At 39.4% G+C, this 22,300-nt stretch overlaps 1 protein-coding gene across 2 annotated transcripts in view; it reads right to left on the reverse strand.

The window, feature by feature from the left end:
• Positions 1-22,300, reverse strand: part of pot1 (protection of telomeres 1 homolog) — an 86,715-nt gene that overhangs the window by 56,638 nt on the left and 7,777 nt on the right. The window contains exons 2-6 of one of the 2 annotated variants that reach the window (XM_012874949.3): positions 13,826-13,959; positions 13,097-13,169; positions 11,371-11,468; positions 6,118-6,225; positions 5,734-5,805 (exon numbers count right to left, since the gene is read on the reverse strand). In XM_012874949.3, coding sequence (XP_012730403.2) covers positions 5,734-5,805; positions 6,118-6,225; positions 11,371-11,468; positions 13,097-13,169; positions 13,826-13,945 — 471 coding nt within the window. In that variant the 5' untranslated portion in view covers positions 13,946-13,959. Of the gene's footprint in view, positions 1-5,733; positions 5,806-6,117; positions 6,226-11,370; positions 11,472-13,096; positions 13,170-13,825; positions 13,960-22,300 lie in introns of both variants that reach the window. The other variant, XM_012874948.3, reaches the window with a different exon arrangement.

Below are 22,300 nucleotides of genomic sequence, written 5' to 3' on the forward strand. Positions count from 1 at the left end.
TGGTCAAAAATGTCCCATATAAGGGAACCAGTTGATTGCATCAAAGTCCCGACAAGCAGCATTCACTCCTGGAGAAGCATAGAGCCACAGGGAGAGTTGTCTGCATTGTACATGGCTTTGCAGCAATCCCTCATACTGAGCAAGCATGAAGCGACAGTGGAAAGAAAAACCTCCAGCAGAACCAGGCTCAGTATGAACGGTCATCTGCCTCGACCGACTAGGGGTTTGAAAAATATTTCAGCATATTTTGTTGAAATTTCTTGGACTATTCTGTTGGCTGCCTTATTCTTTCCTGTGTTTGAAGTCTACAATATAAATAATTGGTACAGTTACACAAACTACAGCTAATCTGCACAAAATATACACAAAGCAGTGACGTGCAGTCAGGGGAGGCAAGTGAGGCCAGGCCTCACTTGTCATCATGGAAAAAAAGAAAATATGTAATAGCAAAATATACATTTTGATTCACTTAGTCATTTGTAATAAGTATTTTTTTTCATTTAATTTCCTAATTTTTTATCATATTCTATTTAGAATTGCAGAGTTTTCGCTATTTTTCATGTAAATCCTTGGTGGCGCTTGATAGCGAAGCAGCGAGCTTGGCCTCCCCTGGGATTGCGCAATCCCATGTTAACTGCGCTGGCTTCCATTCCGTGAATGCGTCTTCCTGTCTCTAGATCATAAATTCAATTGTTCAAACAGCTATGAACTGATTTTCCACAATTTAATGTGTGTGGATTACGAATTGTGTTTTGGTTATCATACCCTGGCAGTGACTTCCATTGAGACTGAGAGACTTTTAAAACTGTAAAGAGGACTTTTACTGGAAAATGACCGATATTTTTGTGCAGAAAGAGCGCCGCATGGACTTCATTTATAAGTCGAGGTAAGACAGCGATAATTATTCATGTTTTGTTTTTGTACTGAAAAGTGCGTAATGTGTGTTATAGTTTTTAAATGTGTTACAAATGCAGAAATCCGTCATAACTCAAATTGTTACCAATCAAATGACAAATAATTTAGTTTTATTTTTTTTCATCAAAGAATCAATATTTTTCCATGTATCTCGGTGAATTGATCTGGCTCAATCAGTCTCCTTCAGCACTTTGTAATGAGTCTACTCTGTATATATGGAGGACCAAGTCTTCCATAATTAAAAATAAATACAGAAATAAATAAATGCTCAATAAATAAATATGCATACAATTATGTGCCACCAAAAATATAATAAACAAATAAATGTAGGTAGAAAATAAATTATACAGTAAGACAAAATGTATATAGCTCCTTTAATTAGCCACTTTATTTACTAATTACTTATTTTTTTAAGTATTTATTTATGTGCATGTTATAATATTTTTGTCTGTTTTATTCTTTCTTTGTATTTTTTTGCCCTATTTATTTCTCCGATGCTATTTATTTCTGCCTGTCCTTTTTACATTTCTGTTTGTCCTTTTTACATTTCTGTTTGACGTTTTTACATTTCTGTCTTTCCTTTTTACATTTCTGTTTGTTGTTTTTACATTTCTGTCTGTCCTTTTTACATTTCTGTTTCTCGTTTTTACATTTCGGTCTGTCCTTTTTACATTTCTGTCTGTCCTTTTTACATTTCTGTTTGTTGTTTTTACATTTCTGTGTGTCCTTTTTACATTTCTGTTTCTCGTTTTTACATTTCTGTCTGTCCTTTTTACATTTCTGTTTGCCGTTTTTACATTTCTGTCTCTCCTTTTTACATTTCTGCCTGTCCCTTTTAACATTTCTGCCTGTCCCTTTTACATTTCTGTATGCATTTCTGCCTCATTATGCAAATGAGGAGGGGCTGTGTCTTAAGGGCTCAACTTCTTCCCATTGGTTGGTTAGCATTTTACTGCATCGGTCAATCTACATGGCTTTTTCCCGCGCTAAAGAATTGTTTAGTAGTTTCAAACTCAGCAGGCAGACGTTCAGTGGCCAACCTCTTACGGGAAGCTGCTAATAGACTGGAAGAATTAGAACGCTGTACATTTGGGATCTGAAATGTTTTTCGGTGGTTTCAGATTCGGCTTTCCAGATCAATAACTCATCGGCGGATGGTTTATTCTACAAAACAGACACCTCTCCGCAACCACCGCATGGCAGACACTGAGCTACAACTGTAGTTTCCTCAAAACGAGTCTTAGTCCGTGGGCCAGAATCTGTGGGACGTCTCCTTAAGAACTTTCGTATGAACTGTCAGACGGCAACTTTCTTGCACTTAGATAAGTTGCTACACATAGCAGTGATCTCAAAACACCAATAATCCCACGTTTTCACTTGCACATTAATAAGTTATTGCTGATAAAAAATCTAAACGGTTGCGCTCCGGTCCGAGAGGTCACGTGATTCGATTTTTGCTGCTCAGCCAATCAGATCGCTGTATTGTCAGCTGAGTGCGTTCAATGTGTAAGGTCTTTTAAACATTTGTTTCCAGGCGAAGAAAGCCCAATAATAGCATTTTCTGGCACCAGTTGGCAAAGATCTTGATGGCAAGGGAAAAGAAATAGCCCAGACCATCCATCATCCATTTTCTAACACGCTTATCCCTGCTGGGTTCAGATCGGTGCCGATCTCCGGCTGTCAATGGGCGAGAGGCGGGGTATAAACTGGACAGGTCGGCAGTCCATCACAGGGCAGAAATAGCCCAGACTTTTGCTCATTTTGCTGTGATATCACCAAGACCTGCTGCGCTAGGATAGCACAGCCAAACGACTTATCCCCGGCAGAATTTGGATCCCCTGCGTCGGGAGAGTGTTTGGAATCAATAAAAGTTTTAACCTTCAACTTTGTGAAGTCTAAATATTTTTAAACATCACATTCTAATAAAATGAAATTTTTTTTTTTAAACTCCTAATACATTGTTCTGTTTTTAAAATCGACATATCTCGTTTTCTTAATATAGTTAATATCTCTATTTGGTTGAATTAAAATCTTATTATCCTTACGATCGTACTAACAAGTGTTACATTTTCAGTTTTAACCCACTAACTGAACGATAATGTAACGACACCATTGCTATATTTCGTTAAGAAAAGTAAAACATCTTCATTTCCACGCCGGTTGGAGAAGAGGCGGAGTTGACTGGATTCATTCTTCCAGCTGAATGCACTCCCGACGCAGGGGATCCAAATTCTGCCGGGGATAAGTCGTTTGGCTGTGCTATCCTAGCGCAGCAGGTCTTGGTGATATCACAGCAAAATGAGCAAAAGTCTGGGCTATTTCTGCCCTGTGATGGACTGCCGACCTGTCCAGTTTATACCCCGCCTCTCGCCCATTGACAGCCGGAGATCGGCACCGATCTGAACCCAGCAGGGATAAGCGTGTTAGAAAATGGATGATGGATGGTCTGGGCTATTTCTTTTCCCTTGCCATCAAGATCTTTGCCAACTGGTGCCAGAAAATGCTATTATTGGGCTTTCTTCGCCTGGAAACAAATGTTTAAAAGACCTTACACATTGAACGCACTCAGCTGACAATACAGCGATCTGATTGGCTGAGCAGCAAAAATCGAATCACGTGACCTCTCGGACCGGAGCGCAACCGTTTAGATTTTTTATCAGCAATAACTTATTAATGTGCAAATGAAAACGTGGGAACATTGGTGTTTTGAGATCACTGCTATGTGTAGCAACTTTTCCCGGTGGAAGAAAGTTGCCCCCTGACAGTTCATACGAAACTTCTTAAGGAGACGTCCCACAGATTCTGGCCCACGGACTAAGACTCGTTTTGAGGAAACTACGGTTGTAGCTCAGTGTCTGCCATGCGGTGGTTGCGGAGAGGTGTCTGTTTTGTAGAATAAACCATCCGCCGATGAGTTATTGATCTGGAAAGCCGAATCTGAAACCACCGAAAAACATTTCAGATCCCAAATGTACAGCGTTCTAATTCTTCCAGTCTATTAGCAGCTTCCCGTAAGAGGTCGGCCACTGAACGTCTGCCTGCTGAGTTTGAAACTACTAAACAATTCTTTAGTGCGGGGAAAAGCCATGTAGATTGACCGATGCAGTAAAATGCTAACCAACCAATGGGAAGAAGTTGAGCCCTTAAGACACAGCCCCTCCTCATTTGCATAATGAGGCAGAAATGCATACAGAAATGTAAAAGGGACAGGCAGAAATGTAAAAAGGACAGACAGAAATGTAAAAACGAGAAACAGAAATGTAAAAAGGACACACAGAAATGTAAAAACAACAAACAGAAATGTAAAAAGGACAGACAGAAATGTAAAAAGGACAGACCGAAATGTAAAAACGAGAAACAGAAATGTAAAAAGGACAGACAGAAATGTAAAAACAACAAACAGAAATGTAAAAAGGACAGACAGAAATGTAAAAAGGACAAACAGAAATGTAAAAAGGACAGACAGAAATGTAAAAAGGACAAACAGAAATGTAAAAAGGACAGGCAGAAATAAATAGCATCGGAGAAATAAATAGGGCAAAAAAATACAAAGAAAGAATAAAACAGACAAAAATATTATAACATGCACATAAATAAATACTTAAAAAAAATAAGTAATTAATAAATAAAGTGGCTAATTAAAGGAGATATATACATTTTGTCTTACTGTATGATTTATTTTCTACCTACATTTATTTGTTTATTATATTTTTGGTGGCACATAATTGTATGCATATTTATTTATTGAGCATTTATTTATTTCTGTATTTATTTTTAATTATGGAAGACTTGGTCCTCCATATGTAGAGTGTATATATTTGTAAATCTGACTCTGCTCTGATGACGTCAGTGCCTCACCAGCTATGAACCCTACCTCACATCACTGACACAAAGTATACACAAAATATACTAAAATGTAAATTTTAAATGAATAGCTTATATGTGTAACGTTAAAACACTGAATTATAAGCAAAACAATTACAAGACACAGTAAAGCAATTATAAGACTTCTGTTGAAAAAATTTAATGGGTGATGCATGATGTCCACTTCATTGAACACATGGTTAATCATAATTTTCTACATTTTGGACAAAGAATTTTATATTTGAAACTAATAATATCCTTCCTTAGATGTTACTGTACATCATCATATATTTTTTTTTACCTGTTGGGCTCTTCTACCATAGAAGGATAGAGAGGACATGCCAGCAGTGGTCGGCAGGGGTGGCTGTTTGTTGGCCATCTTGGATTCAGAATAAATTTTCTTGCAGTTACAATGACTGACCACTGAACTGACCTCAATGGAGTGTGGCAGCAGAGAGCATTCTAGACACTAATATGCAGTTTCACCATAGAAACGATAGAATTAAAGAGATATTTACTTTTTAGTAGCTGTCCACCACAGTGACCGCTATGCACCAGAGGGCTAGACTATTGAAACTGCAAAATGTATTTTTTTCACAGTAAATTTAATGCACAAAGTAAGAAAAATAAGTATAAGATGAGGCCCTCAATTTACAGTATGTTTCAATTACATCCTTTCCTTAAATATACTTAATAGAGACTGTAACTTACAAATGACTTTTAGCTATTATGTCTCGTTTAAATTTGATTCCTTTTGATACAGACTAGTATCTTCACAATAAAGTGTGATAAAAACTGAATGGAATAAAACTGATCTGCACATGCACCTGCACGTGTTAATATGCAGCCAAGAACATCTAAAGGTTTCTCTTTAGACCAGCAAAACTCCAACAATCCAGCAGCTTTAAAAATAAAGTGGCTTTTACATTGAGGAAACCTGCTTGTTACCCTCACCTCGGGACAACTCAAGGAGCTCCTCTTGCTGGCCAACTGGCATCTGGGGTCAGGAGGTTTCTGCTTCGAAACCTTAAGAGAGAATAAGTAAAATAGCTGGAGATTGTGCCAGTAAGCACAAAAACAGCACACGTACATTGGAGGGCTTTAAATAAATTTTTGCAAGAAGGGAAAAATAAAAAACATTTTTTGGATTCAGGTTTTATAAAAAAAAACCTTGTTTACACATAAATAGGTTGGAGAGTTTTCAAGTCATGGTTCATATATGATGAACAGCAAATGTGTACTTAAAAGTAATAATGGGTTGGTGAGTGTTTAATGTAATATCCAATGCATGAATACATCCACAGTTTAGATCATTTGGAGATGTAGAAATGTCCTCACATAGATGCATGCATCATCTCCTGATAGCAACAAATTACAGGAGTGAAGCTTGTCCTTATTGGCTGTGGGAGATTTACCCACAATAAAACCAGAGGCCAAAACCACATCCTGCAACAGAGCACAAAAAACAACAGCTGATGAATAAACAGGACATCACATCGGCGCAAGCTCAGAGAGATCAAAACATATCAGTCTTCCCAGAGGGGAACAGACTGAAGCAGCAGATGTAGAATCCTGGGAAACACAAAGGCATCACAACAAGCCAGAGATGATAAGATAGTTTGACGACTGAAGACATCTTTGTGTGGCCTTTCGACTGACCTCCAGATGAATGTAAAATCTCCAGTCAGGACTGGAGAAGGCACAAAAAAATACTGTGAATAATCTTGCTGCAGAGATGCAAAGCCCTAGAACAGCTCAGGTCCACCACAGGGTGAAGCAGCAGTTTGGACAATGATACCTTCCCTGGCTGAGTTTTACTTGGCTTTTTAGGTTCCACTGAGGCACAGCTGAAGAGGAAGCAAATAAGTTCAAATCAACTGTATTTATGAAATATAGGAGAGAGACCCAGAGGGTAAACTTCTCTGCTGTTCAAGATTTTTAACCCAGCTTTATTTCAATCACTTTTGATTTTACTCTTATTCAATAATACTTTTTTGTTGTTTTTTTTACACTTTTAATAGTAGCAATTTAATACATGTAAAACATAAGTAAAGTCAATTATAAAAACATTTATTGTTTCTACTACTACGATTAATTACTATTATTATTCTAATTTTCTCATTTCTGATTTTCTCCAAATAAAATACAAAGGATTGCTTCATGTGACCAGCACAAATTAAGTATACTTAATTTAAGCACACCGGCTCAGCAACAAATCATAAATATTCAAATATCAAATATTGTAAAAAGCGCAATAAGGGGGTTACTGTGAATGCTTACACTTAAATGTAAACATTCACTGTAATCCCTATAGCTGTCATGTTTTGTGTTTGGAATGACTCCAGAGGTGATTCCTGCCACCTGCTACCTTAAGGCTCGCACATACTCACACATACCTAAGTCTGTGGACATCCACTGGACAACTAAGCACAAAGCACTATCAAATGACAGGACAAATATATATGATAAAGTCTGGCTGCAATTCACCACTTTACCATCTGTGTCATAAAATTCGCCTTCTCCAAAACAAGCTTACGCATGGCTCAGAGTTTACATGAGGGACCTCACCTTTGCCTATCAAGTTTGTTTCACAAATGCGTGGAAAGTACCCAACATTTAAGCACATAAACAAGCTTTATGAGACCCAAGATTCATATTTCAGGGGTTTAACTGACTTAAGTCTAAGCAAAAAGTCAAATACTTAATAATTGCAGTAACACTTTATTTTGATAAGTGACTATCCATATATTATATACTGAGTGAATCACAAAGGTATGTCTTCATCCCCACACAGAAATCCCATCTGTTACTCTATATTCACACAGTAAAAACAGGAGAAAAGCTGCAACAAGATGAGCCTGCATGTGTAAATGAATGACACCTATTTTATTTAGGTTGACTTTCTCACACATTTTTCATTACTGCTTCAGTGCAGGCAAGTTAGTTCTCAATGCACCTTGGCGGTTTGTTAACACATCTAAGTAACAGGAAGTAAAAGAGAAAAAATAAACTGCAAATTAGATTCAGCAGCCAGACAGAACACATCTGTTACGAGAACGTCATCTTCGTTCAAATAAACACAGAATCATGACATATGAGTCTAATATTAGAAATAAACTTGAACTAAAGCATATCGTTAGTTAAGCAGCCAATCAATAGTTGCCTGTCGCTAAGATTTGAAACTCACGGCCTATTTTCATCTCCATGGCTTAGAAAACTGGATTATGAGCCAAGTACATTATTGTATTGATAAAATAATCTGTTTTCACCAGCAATCAAGTATTTGTCATGTTCATGGTAAGAGCAGTGAAAGTACAACTCTATGTCCAGCAGGCTCTGGCACTTCCTCTGTGTGTCTGCACTCAGCTGCAGGTCTCAACCAAACAGTACTAAGCTGTCTGTGTGGGAGAGGGTGGGGAAAGCAGAATGCAGCTTAGTATACTAGTCTTTAATAATAATGCCATTGTTGTACAGCAACATGCTTTTAATTTATTTAATGTTTATCAAATACCTCTCGGTCTGTCAGGTATTGTCGGGTGAATACCCGTCCAACTGGCCTTGATATTAGGACAATGTGTGAAAGAAAATCAATTTTCCAATTCTGAATCTATTCTCATATTAATCCCTAAAGTTTGATTCATAAAACCAAAGATTCATTTAAAAAAAATGCATTGTCCACTATGTACTAAAACTTGTGAGCCGGCATTTCCAGCTCACACGCCACTTCTGGAGGTGAATTTTTAATGCCATATTTTTAATAATGCACCAGGGTAGTGTCCAAATTGCAGCTGTATATATCTCTGGTATCACCTGTTTTCTACCCTGGATCTGTTTGTGTATTCTGCCCAACAGCATGTTTGTGAAAGCAAATGTTTCAACATTCAGGGAGAGGGCTTGGTCCTTACAACCGTCATTAACTACCCTTACTTCATTAATGTGCTGTTGAGTGTTAATACTAGTATCTGCATGATGCATAACTACACAGTTATATAGTAAAAAAATAAAAATAATACCAGCAGCATTCCAATTTGAGATTGTACCGGATTGAAAAGAATCAATTCAAAATCTTGAGAATAGGAATCAAATCGATTCTTAAAACTTAAATCGATACCCAGCCCTACTGTTACACCCACTCACAATGCAATTTACAGTATTTGAGAAAATAACATTTAAAAGAATAATTTGGGACACTCAATTTTATTTAATGTAATTATATCTCCAGAAATTACTCATATTGATAACTTACGATGGTAAATGGCGCTGTAAGGGGAATATGACCGGGGCTTATGTTGGGGCACATCCATATCACGCAGCTTTCTCTTAAGTTACACAAAATGCAATTAAATCAACATTAATGCTCCCTATTTATGCTGTACGGGCGCTCGTAGCACCAATGGACGATGGCGGAGCGAAATGAAGAAAAAAAAGTGTCATGTTCAAACAAATCATAGTCACGTTTAACCTGTTAGTAGCAAGGCTGTTACCGAGGCTAATAGCGGCTAATGCTAGCGGATATTCTGTACTTATTTAAAAGACTTTCTAAAACACAAACATTAATGTCCCATCAGTGCATAAAAACCCTTATGGAAATGAGGTTTGTTAAAAACCTTAAAACAAAACACAAAATACATCAGCATAGCTGTGTTTTAAAGATCGCTAGAGGGTAGCTTAGCCTGTTAGCTTCAGGTCTTAACCTCAGTCAAACCCTAAAACACAGTGAAGACACATTAGAAGTACACAAATTTAAAATTGCATCATCTCAGCCCAACTGTCCCTGTTCATCTTTCCCAAAGCTCTGCCCTTGTGTCCTGTTCTGTTGACTTGGGGTATCCAGTTGTGATGAAGGGCTACAGAGGCAGCTAGCTGATCGGGCAGGGAGCAAGAAAGAGGCTGCCCCCACTTCTTTATGTCCACTCCATGGGTGTTTCTCCACGGCCTCTCTGGCACGGCTGCCTCAGCAATGAGTTTTTGACTAGGCAATGGAGGCTACAGCATGGCTGATCAGCAATACTCACTTAGGCGTTTGTGGGGATCTCTGCACAGCTTGCGGAGACATGGTCCCGGCTCCCTCCAGCCACAGGAAACTGTTTCACGCATTCTCAGATCAGCTTTCCAGCCAAAGCTGAGAAACATTACAAAAGCAGGTTCCTAACTTTGATGTCTGATTCCACAGAAAACAGACTGTGTTTAGCTTTGGTCCCCGTTTGAAAATGTTTGATGTCTCTCCAATGCTGTTGCCATTGCAAACAGTGGGAAAGGAGGTGTCTCTCCTATGCTGCCCTAGGCAGCAGGGGTAAAAAAGAATGTCTCTCTGGTGCAACTGGCAGGCAGTGGACAAAAGAGGCCCATTCTAACCGGATGTAAGGTTTTATCGAATCTCAGGAGACATCGAGCTGTGAAGGTCAGTCCTTAGGGAGGTGTTTCCTACAATCTCATATATCTTATAGCTATCAGATTAGTCTTATATTTACATTGCATATGGTTGAAACCGAACACTGGGCAACCAAGCCTCTATAGTTCTGAAGCAAGAGAGCAAATTAGGTTTTTTTCTCCAAAGTGGACCTTGTTCATGGCTATCTTTAGGTGCCTTTATGAGCCCAAAGGATGTCCCAAAGAAAGATATGTTGCCACCATCGCTTGCATTTTGCCATCAACAATGATGCGCAGATATCTCAAAGCTTGATGGACTCAGTGTTAGGGGACCTGCCATTTGTCTGCTCGTTCCCAGACAATATCCTGGTGGCCTGCACCTCCAGGGAAGCGCATTTATTGCAATTCGACATGTGTTGAGAATTGCCTATCCGAACATGACATGAATATTAAACCTGCCAAATATGAGTTTGGAGAGTATTGATTTTCTTTTGACCACATTTCCTACAAAGATGCAATTATACAGCAATTAAAAGTGGCTGCTATTACAGCTTTCTCATGACAACTCACAAGACTTTGTAGGAAACCCTGGAAATGCTCAATTTTTACAATAGGATATTTATATATATATTTATACTTCCATCTCATGTAACTGTTCTACGGAACGCTTTTGACCATCCTACCTGCAGTAGGAGAAATACTACTGCACGTTGGCCTGAGGCAGTCTTGCTGTCATCCACAGGGTATTTGTCTGCCCATGGACTGCCAGGTTTGCCACTGCATGTGAATTGTCCTAAGACTGTGGGTCAAAGTTCCCTTCAGAGGTCTGGTCTCGTGGCCAACGAATTGTGCAAATATTTTCACTACTTCATGAACATGTCTTTTTTTGACTAGTCCCTTTGCAACTACTCCATCCAACTTGTCTTTTAAACAAAATAAATGAAGTTAATCCTTAAATTGCATAATGTAACTGGTTCTTTTTAAGCTTTCTTGGTTGATAATTCCCTTAAGTACAGTTTCAGGGAGCACAGCCTATTCTCAAGTTACTGGCTAACCAACTGAACTCATAAAGACTGTCAGCAACACTTCAGCTGCATAGACAGAAACTAGTTTATATAGATGTAATGTCACTGTGCTCTGTTCTAATACACCCAGGCTCAATCAAATTGCTTTATTTTTGACACTAGGCCAGATCTTTGTTAAATGATTAAAGAAACGTACCCCTTGACTGACTGTGTGATTGAAGTTCTCAGCTAGTGCTCCAAAGATAATGATGTTGATAGAAGTCTTCTGAGAGCAGCTACTCTGCATGGCATCTTCTTCTGAAACAAAAGAAAGCAGCAAGTATGTTTTATTATTAGAACACATCAGCTTCCGGGTAAAATAAGAAATAAAACATGTATAACAAGCCCATTTTAGCTGGCTAATTAGTGGAGCCATATAGTCAGGTAGAATGAGCTTTTTACAGACATGTCACTTGTAACTTGCCAAATGTGAGTGTTGACTGGTTCAAACTAGATGGTTATAAAAAAGCTTTTATTGTGAAAGAATCCTAAGAAAATCTCTAATGGTAAGGTAATACCAGTCCTCTGATTTCCTTCAATATGACCTGCGCACCAACTGCAGATTTAGCTTCCAAAACCACAGACAACCTACATCAAATATGAAGCAGTGTGAACATTCCTGTGAATATGCTGCTGTCCAACTGCTGCCTATTGTCCCAAATTTCCCATTTAAGAGTGCTTTCACAGTGGTTACCCCCTCTCCTGATTTTTAGAGTCTTTAGAGATTTAATAGGAACTTTAACTCTAAGAAGTTGCTGCTCATTCATTCTGGGTCAGAATGATCTGTTTTTTGTTTCACGTGTCCTGGCATGACAGCTTAGGCAAAACCGTATGGTGGGGCTGGTTGCCTTTGCCATGTTGGGCAAAATTGTTGCAATTATGCAATTTTCCCCCCCAATATAAGTGACTTTATTCAACTGAAGGAACAATAACCCATATCTTGCTAAACAAGAGCCTTTTGCATCAACTTTTGTTCTTACTCTATTAGGGCTTATCCACCAAAGAGGTTTTGGTTGTTTACCAGGACTGGCACTAGAGCTAATTAAGTGGTTTTGTAAAAGAACCTCTTTGTTTTTCTCACACCAGAGAATGGTGGAGGCCAAGTCATTACATTATTAGAAACTTCTTTCATTTATTGTTTGGTCCTTCACTGCGTGATTCTGTTTTTATGAAGGATCATAGTACATAAAAGGCAATTTAACCACACCTAATATTTAAAAAGAAGCCAGAATACCACCATTAGTTTATTAATGCAGTTTTAAACAACCAGAGATGTGTGTGAATGCTTCATAAACTTGACCAGCTGATCTCTGATCCTCAACAATAGATGAAATACAGGAGTTAAACATCTTTATAACAAGGTTTATTAAAACCACCTGGTGATGGTAATAAACCAACGGTGTTAAAGATCTGAGTTTTCATGATATATAAAAAGTCTGGCATCTTCGATTGTACAGCAAGTAATGCTCAAGTCTCATGTGATTTCTGAAATCCCAGTTTGTGCCATGCTTTAGTTTCATGACTTTGTTTGTTTCATGGCCGGAATATTAACAATGTTCCAACAACATAATCTTGAATCACCAAACTATGAAATTTGTCAGACTTATAGGGACAGGTTTTAAGCCTGCTGATCAACAGTGCACATCAGTAAGAGGGGGATTACTATCAGGCATGTAGCACTTTCTAAGACTTAATCACAAACTAATTCACAGACCAGAGACTGATTTGGATTGGATGTGTGGTGGATAGGCTAGAACCAAATTAAAATCTCCCCAATAACCATTGGCTACTCTTCTTTGAGGACCACAGTTTCCACCAACTACTTATTCCTGTCCAGAAAGAAAAATGTTGGTGAATAGGAGAAATACTACAGAAAAGATTACCATGAATGACAGATTTCAGGATGAAGTCACCTGCTTCAACCGTCACCAGTGGCCCTTTATGAATCACCTTACCCTGAAAAAAAGTAAAACCTTAATAAACACTGAAACATGTTTTCTCAGAACAATTCCAGTTGGAATTTGGCAGCTGGTATAAACCACATCAGTAAACCATGCAGGGATTTTAAGTCCTTTGTGGAAATGAGATTAAATCAAGAGTGTAAAAAATGGGCACAGAGGGGGAAAAAATCAATACCTTTAGCAGTGCTGTAGGTGTAAATCATAATCTACTCTAATGCCTCCACCTCTCCCACTCTTTTCCTATTGCCATCTCTAAAAAGGCAGTGAATCAAAAAGAGTTTTCTTTATGCAAGCTTTGGATTCAATTTTCCAACTCACCATATTAAACTGACATCATCTCTATGGGATCTCTTCCGTTGGACATTTTAAAGCATTGGGCATGAAAGGGACAATAAACTGAACTCTCAGTTAGATTTTAAAGTGTTATAACACTCTTCACAGCATTGCATGTGGAGGCAGAAAATGTTTTTACACTTTAAAAAGCCGATCAAACTCTGTATCTGTGGAGGATGTTTTCGATGGCTACACTCTTAGTCCAAAAATTAGGCCCCAATGGATGCAGCCAAGAAGACAAATGTCTGAAACAAATGCTGTAAAGTCCCTCCAAGCAATGCTCCGAAGCTTCTGCAGTTCCAGTTAAGGTAAACAAACCTTGACTGTTTTGTTGGTGAAGTCAGTGCTTGGGCTGAGGCCAGCGATGGGAATCCTGGTCAGGTGTGAAGGTACCTGGGAGCCTGGCCCCGCCCCCTCTGAGAGTACATACACAGCCATGATGCTACAGTGACCTAAATGGCAAACCACAAAAGGTAATTTTGTTTTTTTTAATCAAGAACAAACGGCAGTAAATGACAAGTTTAGTATTATCCACGCGGTATTGACTTCCTTGAGGTCAAATATGTTACTTAATATGTAGAAATACCAATTCATACACATTAGGGTCACAATACTAACATTTCAAACGCAATACCATTTTTAATACCACAGCAAAAACTTTTGAAGGCACAGAGTTGCCTCCTCACTTGTCATCAGTAGAAGAATGTGTCCCCGTGAGGGTGAGCACGCGTTGGACAGGTGTGGAGGGTGAGTGGCCAAGTCCGCTTATTATAAGCGACTTTGGGCTTTTTCTTTTCTAAAGTCGGTTGTAAATTTTGTGAGTCGCAGGTTGCAGTTTTTGGGCTTGTTTCTATGAAGTCGCTTATTTGGGCTCTAAAATAAGTGATGATTAAACACGTTAGAGACCCGCTTGCACTACCGCGCTACAGACACTGTACTAGCTGAAATATCCCTCCGCCTGTCCATGTTTACACACTCCTACCTATAGAAAAAAAATACTAGACGTCTCATTACGTGCTGGAGCGCATTCTGTGTTGCCGCCATATTGGCTGGGACTTTTCTACTCTAGGTTGACATAGGAGCCAACAAAATAAAGGAAGAGGGACCAATTTTCCTCGTATTTTATGCAGTTTACGGTTGCAATAACTGCTGAAAGTAGAGTATGCAATGCAGATCACCATTTGGGGCTGAGATCCTGAAAATTAGCTTTTGCGCATTTGTACGTACTGATAATATTGCAGAAACCCAACCCATAAACCATACTTTAATGCTAATTAATTTGTTGTCTCTGTATTTGACAAACTAAAGCTGAATCATATTGCCAAATGAAATACCCTGGAGTTACAGTGTCAGCACATGCAAGAAGCTGTGCTAAACAGTTCTCTTTCAAGGAAATTAAGCTCCTGCCTCAGTTGCAAGCAAAGTGCACATTATACAAGTGCATACAATAATTCATAAGTAATACCATGTATGAAAAAAATATTTTGGCATTTACACATTTCGTAAACCTCGCGGAGTGAAGTGCATACTAAGTCTGAGCCCCCCCCCCCCACCCCCTCTTGAAGGACAACTAGTTGATACAAACTTTTACATCTTCATCTTTTTAATTTTTTTTATCTTTTGAACGCCATAATAGGAAAAAAAACACTGTAACTCTTGTTCATCTCCTGTTTGTTTAAGCACCTATATCCTTTTCTGTTCCAGCAGGCTCCCAACACACACCTGTCAGTGAGGACAGAGAGAGACTGTGATGCCGCCTGCTTGGAGCTGCTCAGTGTATCAAGCTCAGTGTCACATATAAAACACTGCTCCCAATATCCATTGAGCGGAACGGCTTCATTACCTACAAAAGTTGTACTTACATATTTTAAACTGATTTTTGAGCTCATTTCACCTCATAAAATCAGTTAGTAAGCACAACGGTAATCATATATAAAGGATTTAATTTTTTAGAAGATTTAAGGATTTTAAGTGCGCCTTATAGTCCGAAAACAAAGCTATATCAGTTAGTGCAAGCTGGGAGGGGGCTGTTTGTCAAGCTAGTGTTAGCTTAAGTTATGTTATCCAGAAGGTTTATGGCTGCGCTGATGCAGGTTCTTTACATGTTACTCACAAACATCCGTGTCATACTGACCGTTACGAGCGTAACGTTCTGATTTCAGCGTAATTTTGACAACTTTTGACAAACGTGCCGCCGAGAACCCTGCAGTAACCTGGAAACTCTGGTGAGTGAAAACAGGGATCTGGCTAATAATTTTCCCAGTATAGGTACAACCAGCACTAAGCTGCTGCTTGCTTAAGTCTGGAAAATTTATTCTTAAACTTCTTTGTCAAAAATTATGATAAATTACTTGTAGATTAGAGTTCAGTTGAAACCATGTAACAGTTTTTTTTATTTTTTTAACAATCTCTGTAATCAGGCTGGGATGAAGCTAGTTAAACGTTTTGACAATTAGCCATAACGTAGAATGACAAGGCGTCCGGCTTTGGGTCGTACAGTCCGGATTTTCAATTACCTGTCCGCCGTCCGGTCTATCATCAAGCCGGACGCGTATTTGTCCTCCTTTTTGAGGCACTTGAGTTGAAGAGAGGATTTTTTTTTCATCTTTGCTGGGCTGCAGCACAATATCCAACCATAAACTATAAACAATGCATCCAACGCAGTAACATATTTGGTCTAACAAATTATTTGCTGGTTACAAAAAAAAAAATAAACAGGGGTCCATGTGCTGCTACGTCATACGACATTGACAGAAAGTTAGCATCATGCCAAAACGTAAAAAACCTTGCTTAATTCTGAATGGACAAAAGAGCATGAATTTATAACAAAAAGTAGTCAAGACTCATTCCATGGCTTCTGCACACTATCGTTCCAATGTTGACGTAAGCAGTCACGGTAAAGCTGCAATTGAACGGCATGCGGGTACGGATAGACATAAAAGTAATAACCGTGCAGCAGGTAAAGAGATGTAGCTGCTACTGAGGGTGAACGTTGTTGTTTTTTTACAAACATCAACAATAACAGATCATTTGGGCTTTTAAAAGCATTTTCATTATGCATTATGCATTCTGATACCTGTTAATTGTTTTTCCACATTTAGGTCCACACATGTTATGCTTTGTGGCACTTAAAGAGATTAATCTCAGTGGTCACTTTTTGAACGGCGCAATGTATTGAATAAATACAAATACTGTGAACCAACAATTTTTCACTTTTCATTAATATTTTTTTTCCTATTCAGCTACACAAACCTCTTTAAACAACTCAAAATTGTATTATAAATGAGAGTATACAAGAGTCCTATGTGTACCGTAGTAATTTATTGATGTGCCATATGTGCTCGTTTGTGGTGTTATGGAAATGGTCACCCTACCATGATGGCTAGTATTTCTGAGCCCCTGAGAGAACCCTGCAAATTGACCATGCACCCCTGTGCTGTAATATCTGTCCCAAGAAAGTAATTCTGCTGGGTAAGCCCCCTGCCTCCCCGCTACATACAGCTTGAGTGACAATCCATTCAAGTAGCAATGAAACATCTGGAGCAGTCTGCTTCCACTCTCCTACTTAAAACAACAGTGAAGGTCTGAGGTTAGAGGCCTCAGCCTGTTGTATGTCTCAGAGTAAACAACACCAAGCTGCTGACAAGCACTGATCCAAGCTGTGATCTGAGGTTTATTCCAGCAGAGCTTTCCTCCAACCTAGACCAGCTCATTACCAGGATAAACCTCTGTCAGGAAACATCAGATCCATGTCGACGGGCCGGCGGGTGGGTTCAAGTCTGGGAGGCATTTCACAGGGGAAAAAAGACAGAAAACTGTTGGTCATGTACCCAGCAGGTAGCACATTGCTTCCTGTCAGAGTTCATTAGTTAGAAGTCGAGCAGATTTGACTGCCAGGTCCTTGGTGGAGCCTCAACAGCCGAGGACAGCGGAGCAAGAACAGCCCGCAAGGCAGAGGAGCTGATCACTCAGGTGTAAAGTCACCAACTCAATCAGGCGGAAAACTCAGACAGGAATATAAAAAATGGACTAAGACAAATCTTCCAGAATTAGGCCAGAGGGGAGAATCTACAGTCTTAAATTAAAAAGGACCAGTGAGTCATTCGTGAGTTCAAAGTGCTCTGTGGTTTACATGTTCCCCTACACTTGAGTTATCACCTGACTTCTACATAACTTATAGCATAAGTTCTACATGGTTAAACAGAGAGAATATGAAGACCAAAATGTTACATCAGCCTGCTTTCAGGTACGGAAGCGTGTGTGTCCCAATATTCTAATTAAAATGCATATATATAAAAATGCCTTTTCATTTTCAAAATGCAGCTTCATTTTTGCCTCATAAATAAAATTAAAAATAACCCAAACTGCATTTTTATTTTCTGATTAGAATTATTAATAAAATAAAATTGAACATTTAATTTTCAAAAGATGTCCCAGAAAAAAGTGACCAAAATTAATTTTTAAAAGTCAAATTAAAAAAATGAATATGCATTAGCAGAACGGCTTTTCATTTCAAAGTCCTGGCTGCATTTTTGACTCAAAAATAAAATTGAAAATAAATCTTCCAAACTACTGGTGAAGATTCTTAGTTTTTTGGAATCATCCAAACGGTGTTTTCGTTTTCGTCTTCAAGACTGCTAATCATGTGAGATAACAAAATAGAAAACTAAAAAGAAATAGATTTTTCATTTTCAAACCCGCCCCCGCAAAAAGTGTAACATAAAGGTGCAATTCCAAGTGGCAGAGGAAAGCAACGTCAGTACCAACTCTTCTTCTGGTGCCCCAGACCGCTCAGTCTGGGCTTTTCAAACAGGACGAGGTTTGAAAGCACAGCGCTGCGCAATGCTGGCTGGGTGGTGGGTCATCTGTTTTGTTGTCAGCAGCATTTGTCCCATGCTAAGCGCTAGCAATAGGAGCAAAACAGCGAGGAGGACGAAGCTGTGGGTGCATGAAACCCTCAGCTCCAGGGAGCCGTTCAGTAGTTGAGGCTTGTGAAAGATCTCCGTTTCCAGGTCTACTTTTGGCTCAGCGTGGAGTAGTTTGAGACTTTGCTGGGGAGGGTCAGACCCAGTGGTGTCACCTGGCGTGGCCATTCCTGGCTTCTCATCAAGCCCCGAATCTTTTTTCAACCGAGAAAAATTTATTTCCATTAAGTGAGCTACCTTATGATATCAAAGATAGACATTTTCTAGACTTCCCTACTTCAGTGAATGCAACACAGGCACAACACTCTGACCAATCAGAGATCACTCAAGCACTTTGCATTGTCTCTGTACTGAAATGTGCTATACAAATAAACTTGCCTTGCCTTGCCTTGTACGGAAGCGGGGACTCATCCCTGTTTTAAAAACTGATTGTTGTGGAGGGACGCGCTGTGGAGCTTCTGAGATTGCGGTAAGGTGTATTGCATCACTTCCTGTTTTCTGTTGCTGCATTGTGGATTGTGGGTTGGTGTTCCAGACTCTCGGTTTTATCTTGAATACCTTTGATGTGGCATTTCTCTGTTTCTAACACATAAGCACATTTAAAACGCATTCTCTGTTGCTGCACTTCACGTTTGGGAACACCTCGTGTTTCACACGGATTGCTTTTCTCGGCGTGGTAAGAGGTCGCTAGTTTAGGGTTAGCCTTACTACGGCTTCCTCCCCTATCCTCCCAACAGCTTCTCCGACTCTGTCTAAGTCGCCCCCTCTCTCCTGCTCTCTGTGTCTGATGTTTAGTTATTCCTAAACATACTCAGCTCTGCGCTGTTGAGAAAACCAGCAGATAGCCGGCCCTTAGCTAGCGCGGAGCCACAGAGATTAGCTTGATGTAGCGGTCTCCCAGCAGTACGGGTAACCAGGCCGGCTGGGTGATAATACGCAGGAAGCATAGCTCTAGATTCCAGCTCCAAGGTCACCACCAACCCGTCTGCGTTTCTAACAGATTTTCCCCACTCAGCGACACACCCTGTGAGAATTTGGGCAGATGTCAATGGGTCAGTTTGTATTGATTCACAAATGAGTTATCTTTAAATAAGATAAAACAGATTTCGCTACGCACTGTGCTCTACTTCTCTCTCTAGTTATATGAGCGCTCTCTGCTGTCGGATTATCTCTTTTGCTAACAAACCTGCAAGCTATTAACCGTAAGGTAAACCAAACATGGACAGCTGATTAAAATGAAATCAGCTGAGGGGGAACCCGCTCCCAAAAAAACACAGTAAAGAACTGCTGGCGGCGCTGAAGCCAGTGATGTCGGGAATGACGGGGATCCTTTGACAGGTAGCACCAGTAACGTTACGAAGCAGTCCAAAGACAAGTTTCAGGCTAGTTGGCTCAAAATATATCCATGACTGGAACTCAATAACGGTGAAATAAACTGCTCTATTTGTAAAAATGTATGGTGCTGTGCGTTTTACTACCCGGTGTTATAAAACACTTTTTGCCGCCACTCAGACTTTGTTTCTCATACAGCAGCAGTGAAAAGAAAACAAGAGGCAGATTCAGCAAAAAATGCGATGGCTAATGCTATTGACAATGCACAGGTGCAATGTGAAGAGGAAATGATGGGGCTCCTAAAAACTGCCTCCTTTATTGCAGCAAAGTTTTTGTCCAAATCATCTGGTTAAATTCATGAAAGATATGGAGTGTCCCGCTTTTAACACAGAGACATCAAGCTATGGTGGTTACCTTTATGAGAAAGGATTGTCCGAAATTAATAAATTAATTTCTTCCTTTGACTCCTGTGTTATTAAGGGAAAGAAGTGAATAAAGGGGAACAAACAGGGAAGAGAGGAGACGGGAGAGCCACCTAACATGACAACCAGAAAGGGAGAAAGTGACAAGAAACTAAAGCTGCATATTAATCTAAGGTATGAGTAGGACAGTGTAAGATCTCTTTTCAGACTCATAGGTAGGGCTGGACAATACAGAAAGAAAGCATATTAAATAAAATGGAAACCATACATATCAATGTTGATAATTATCAAAACATGCTAAACATAGATTTTAAGTGCAGCCCTGGCCATTTTATACTGTTACTTAAGGACCTATTTTTAAATAAAGAACGCAAACCTTTATTCAACCAACATTTTACCAAAACTATAAGTCTGAAGAAAAGAACATTTGCTCTCTGAACTCTTTGAAGCTTGGTGAAGGAGCTTTCCTGGGTCTGCGTTTGTGATTGGTTGGGAAGGTGTAATAACTAGTATAAATCTACATGACAGGCTTGAATGTAAAAGGAAGGAAAACTGTTCTTCTATTGAACCTTTTATTGACCCCTATTTTTTCTATTTAACCACAAATCAGTCGATAAATATATATTGTTATTGAATTATCATCCACCCCAAGCTTGTAAGGGGGGAACACCAACTTATTTTGAAAACTGAAAATCAGGCTCTGTAAATTTCTGAGCGTCTTAGCACCTAACAAATATGTTTTAAGCTATAGCGTTCTGACTTAACAACACTAGTTTTTACTTCCTCCATTATGAAAAAAAATAAATTTATGACTGATCAGGGCTTTTTTATTTCTTATTCTCTCCCTCTCTGCTCCTCCTTTGTCATGATTTGGGTTTTGTTATGGTTTATGTTTGTTATTTGATTATTAGTTCTCTGCTCCCTGTCGGTTCATCATTTGTTGCCATTTCGTGTCCTAGTCTCCACCGTTGGTAAGAGCCTCCCAGCACCTTGATTCTGTCCGTCAGCTAACCTGTTCTGTCTATCAAGCCTTTGGTGAGTTTAGTCCAGCATTTCACTTTGCCTGTTGATTTGAACCACTTGCCTGTTTTGACATCTGAGCCAGCCTGAGCCCTGATCCTGTTTTTTTCTGCCTTATCTGACTGCCTGCCTGTTTTACCTGACCTGGTTCTGTTTATTGGAGCTTCTAAAGTCTGCCTGATCCCTGCCCATTTTTACTGCCCGCCTGTGTACCGACTTGCACTGTTATTTGACCACTAGCTCTGTTTTTGTCCTGCCCGCACCTTTTTGTTAAAATAAACTCTTTTTAATAAGTCATCTGCTTGTCCGGCCTGAAAACTGGGTCCATCTGGCCCCGTTCCTGACACCTTTCCCCTTCTGCTGCCTCTGTGTCTCTCTGTGTTGTTGTGCAGGTGGTGAGGGGTGTGTGTCTTCGGTCTGGGAGCATCAGTGAGGCAAACCGACTGGACTGAGCCGCAAAGACTGCATGGATTTTTATTTAAGAAAATATAAAGCAGGACCCAAACCAAGCCTTTGGTTTTGCTCCTCAGCGACAGCTTAGGTCATTGGAAGTGAGAGACAGGCTGTGAGTAGCACCGTGATCCATCATGAAATGTCCAGATGGTCAGTCCGCCTAGGAATTACCAATTCAATTCAAAAACACTATATTTATCCCAGAGAGAAATTAAAATTTTTAGACAATATCAGTTAAGAAATGTCAGCTTCAAAGCCAGAAACCAACAATCTGTGGTACAATAATGCAGCTTGAGTTGTTAAAAAACGGACAGCATGGCAATCTTTATAGCACAGTAGGTATACCTGTCAACACGATAATTGCACAGTTCCCACACTGCTTATGGATTTATTTTTAGGGAAAGTGAATATTTCTATGTACCATACCATTGACAATTTCTTACCTTTAATTTTTAGCATATTTTAATTAAGCGAGTAACGACTGTTTGTTCCGCCTAAGAGCAGCTTGGTTATGTTGACAACACTCAATGCATAGCAATGGTGCCTGTGTGAGCTCATCACTAGGCATAGTGGCTAACAGGGGATGTGCTATCCAGTAATGTACAGCAATGGACAGAACACTGATGAACTGGTGGTATGCT

The sequence above is a fragment of the Fundulus heteroclitus genome, chromosome 2, assembly GCF_011125445.2.
Source record: "Fundulus heteroclitus isolate FHET01 chromosome 2, MU-UCD_Fhet_4.1, whole genome shotgun sequence".
NCBI classification, from domain to species: Eukaryota; Metazoa; Chordata; class Actinopteri; order Cyprinodontiformes; family Fundulidae; genus Fundulus; species Fundulus heteroclitus.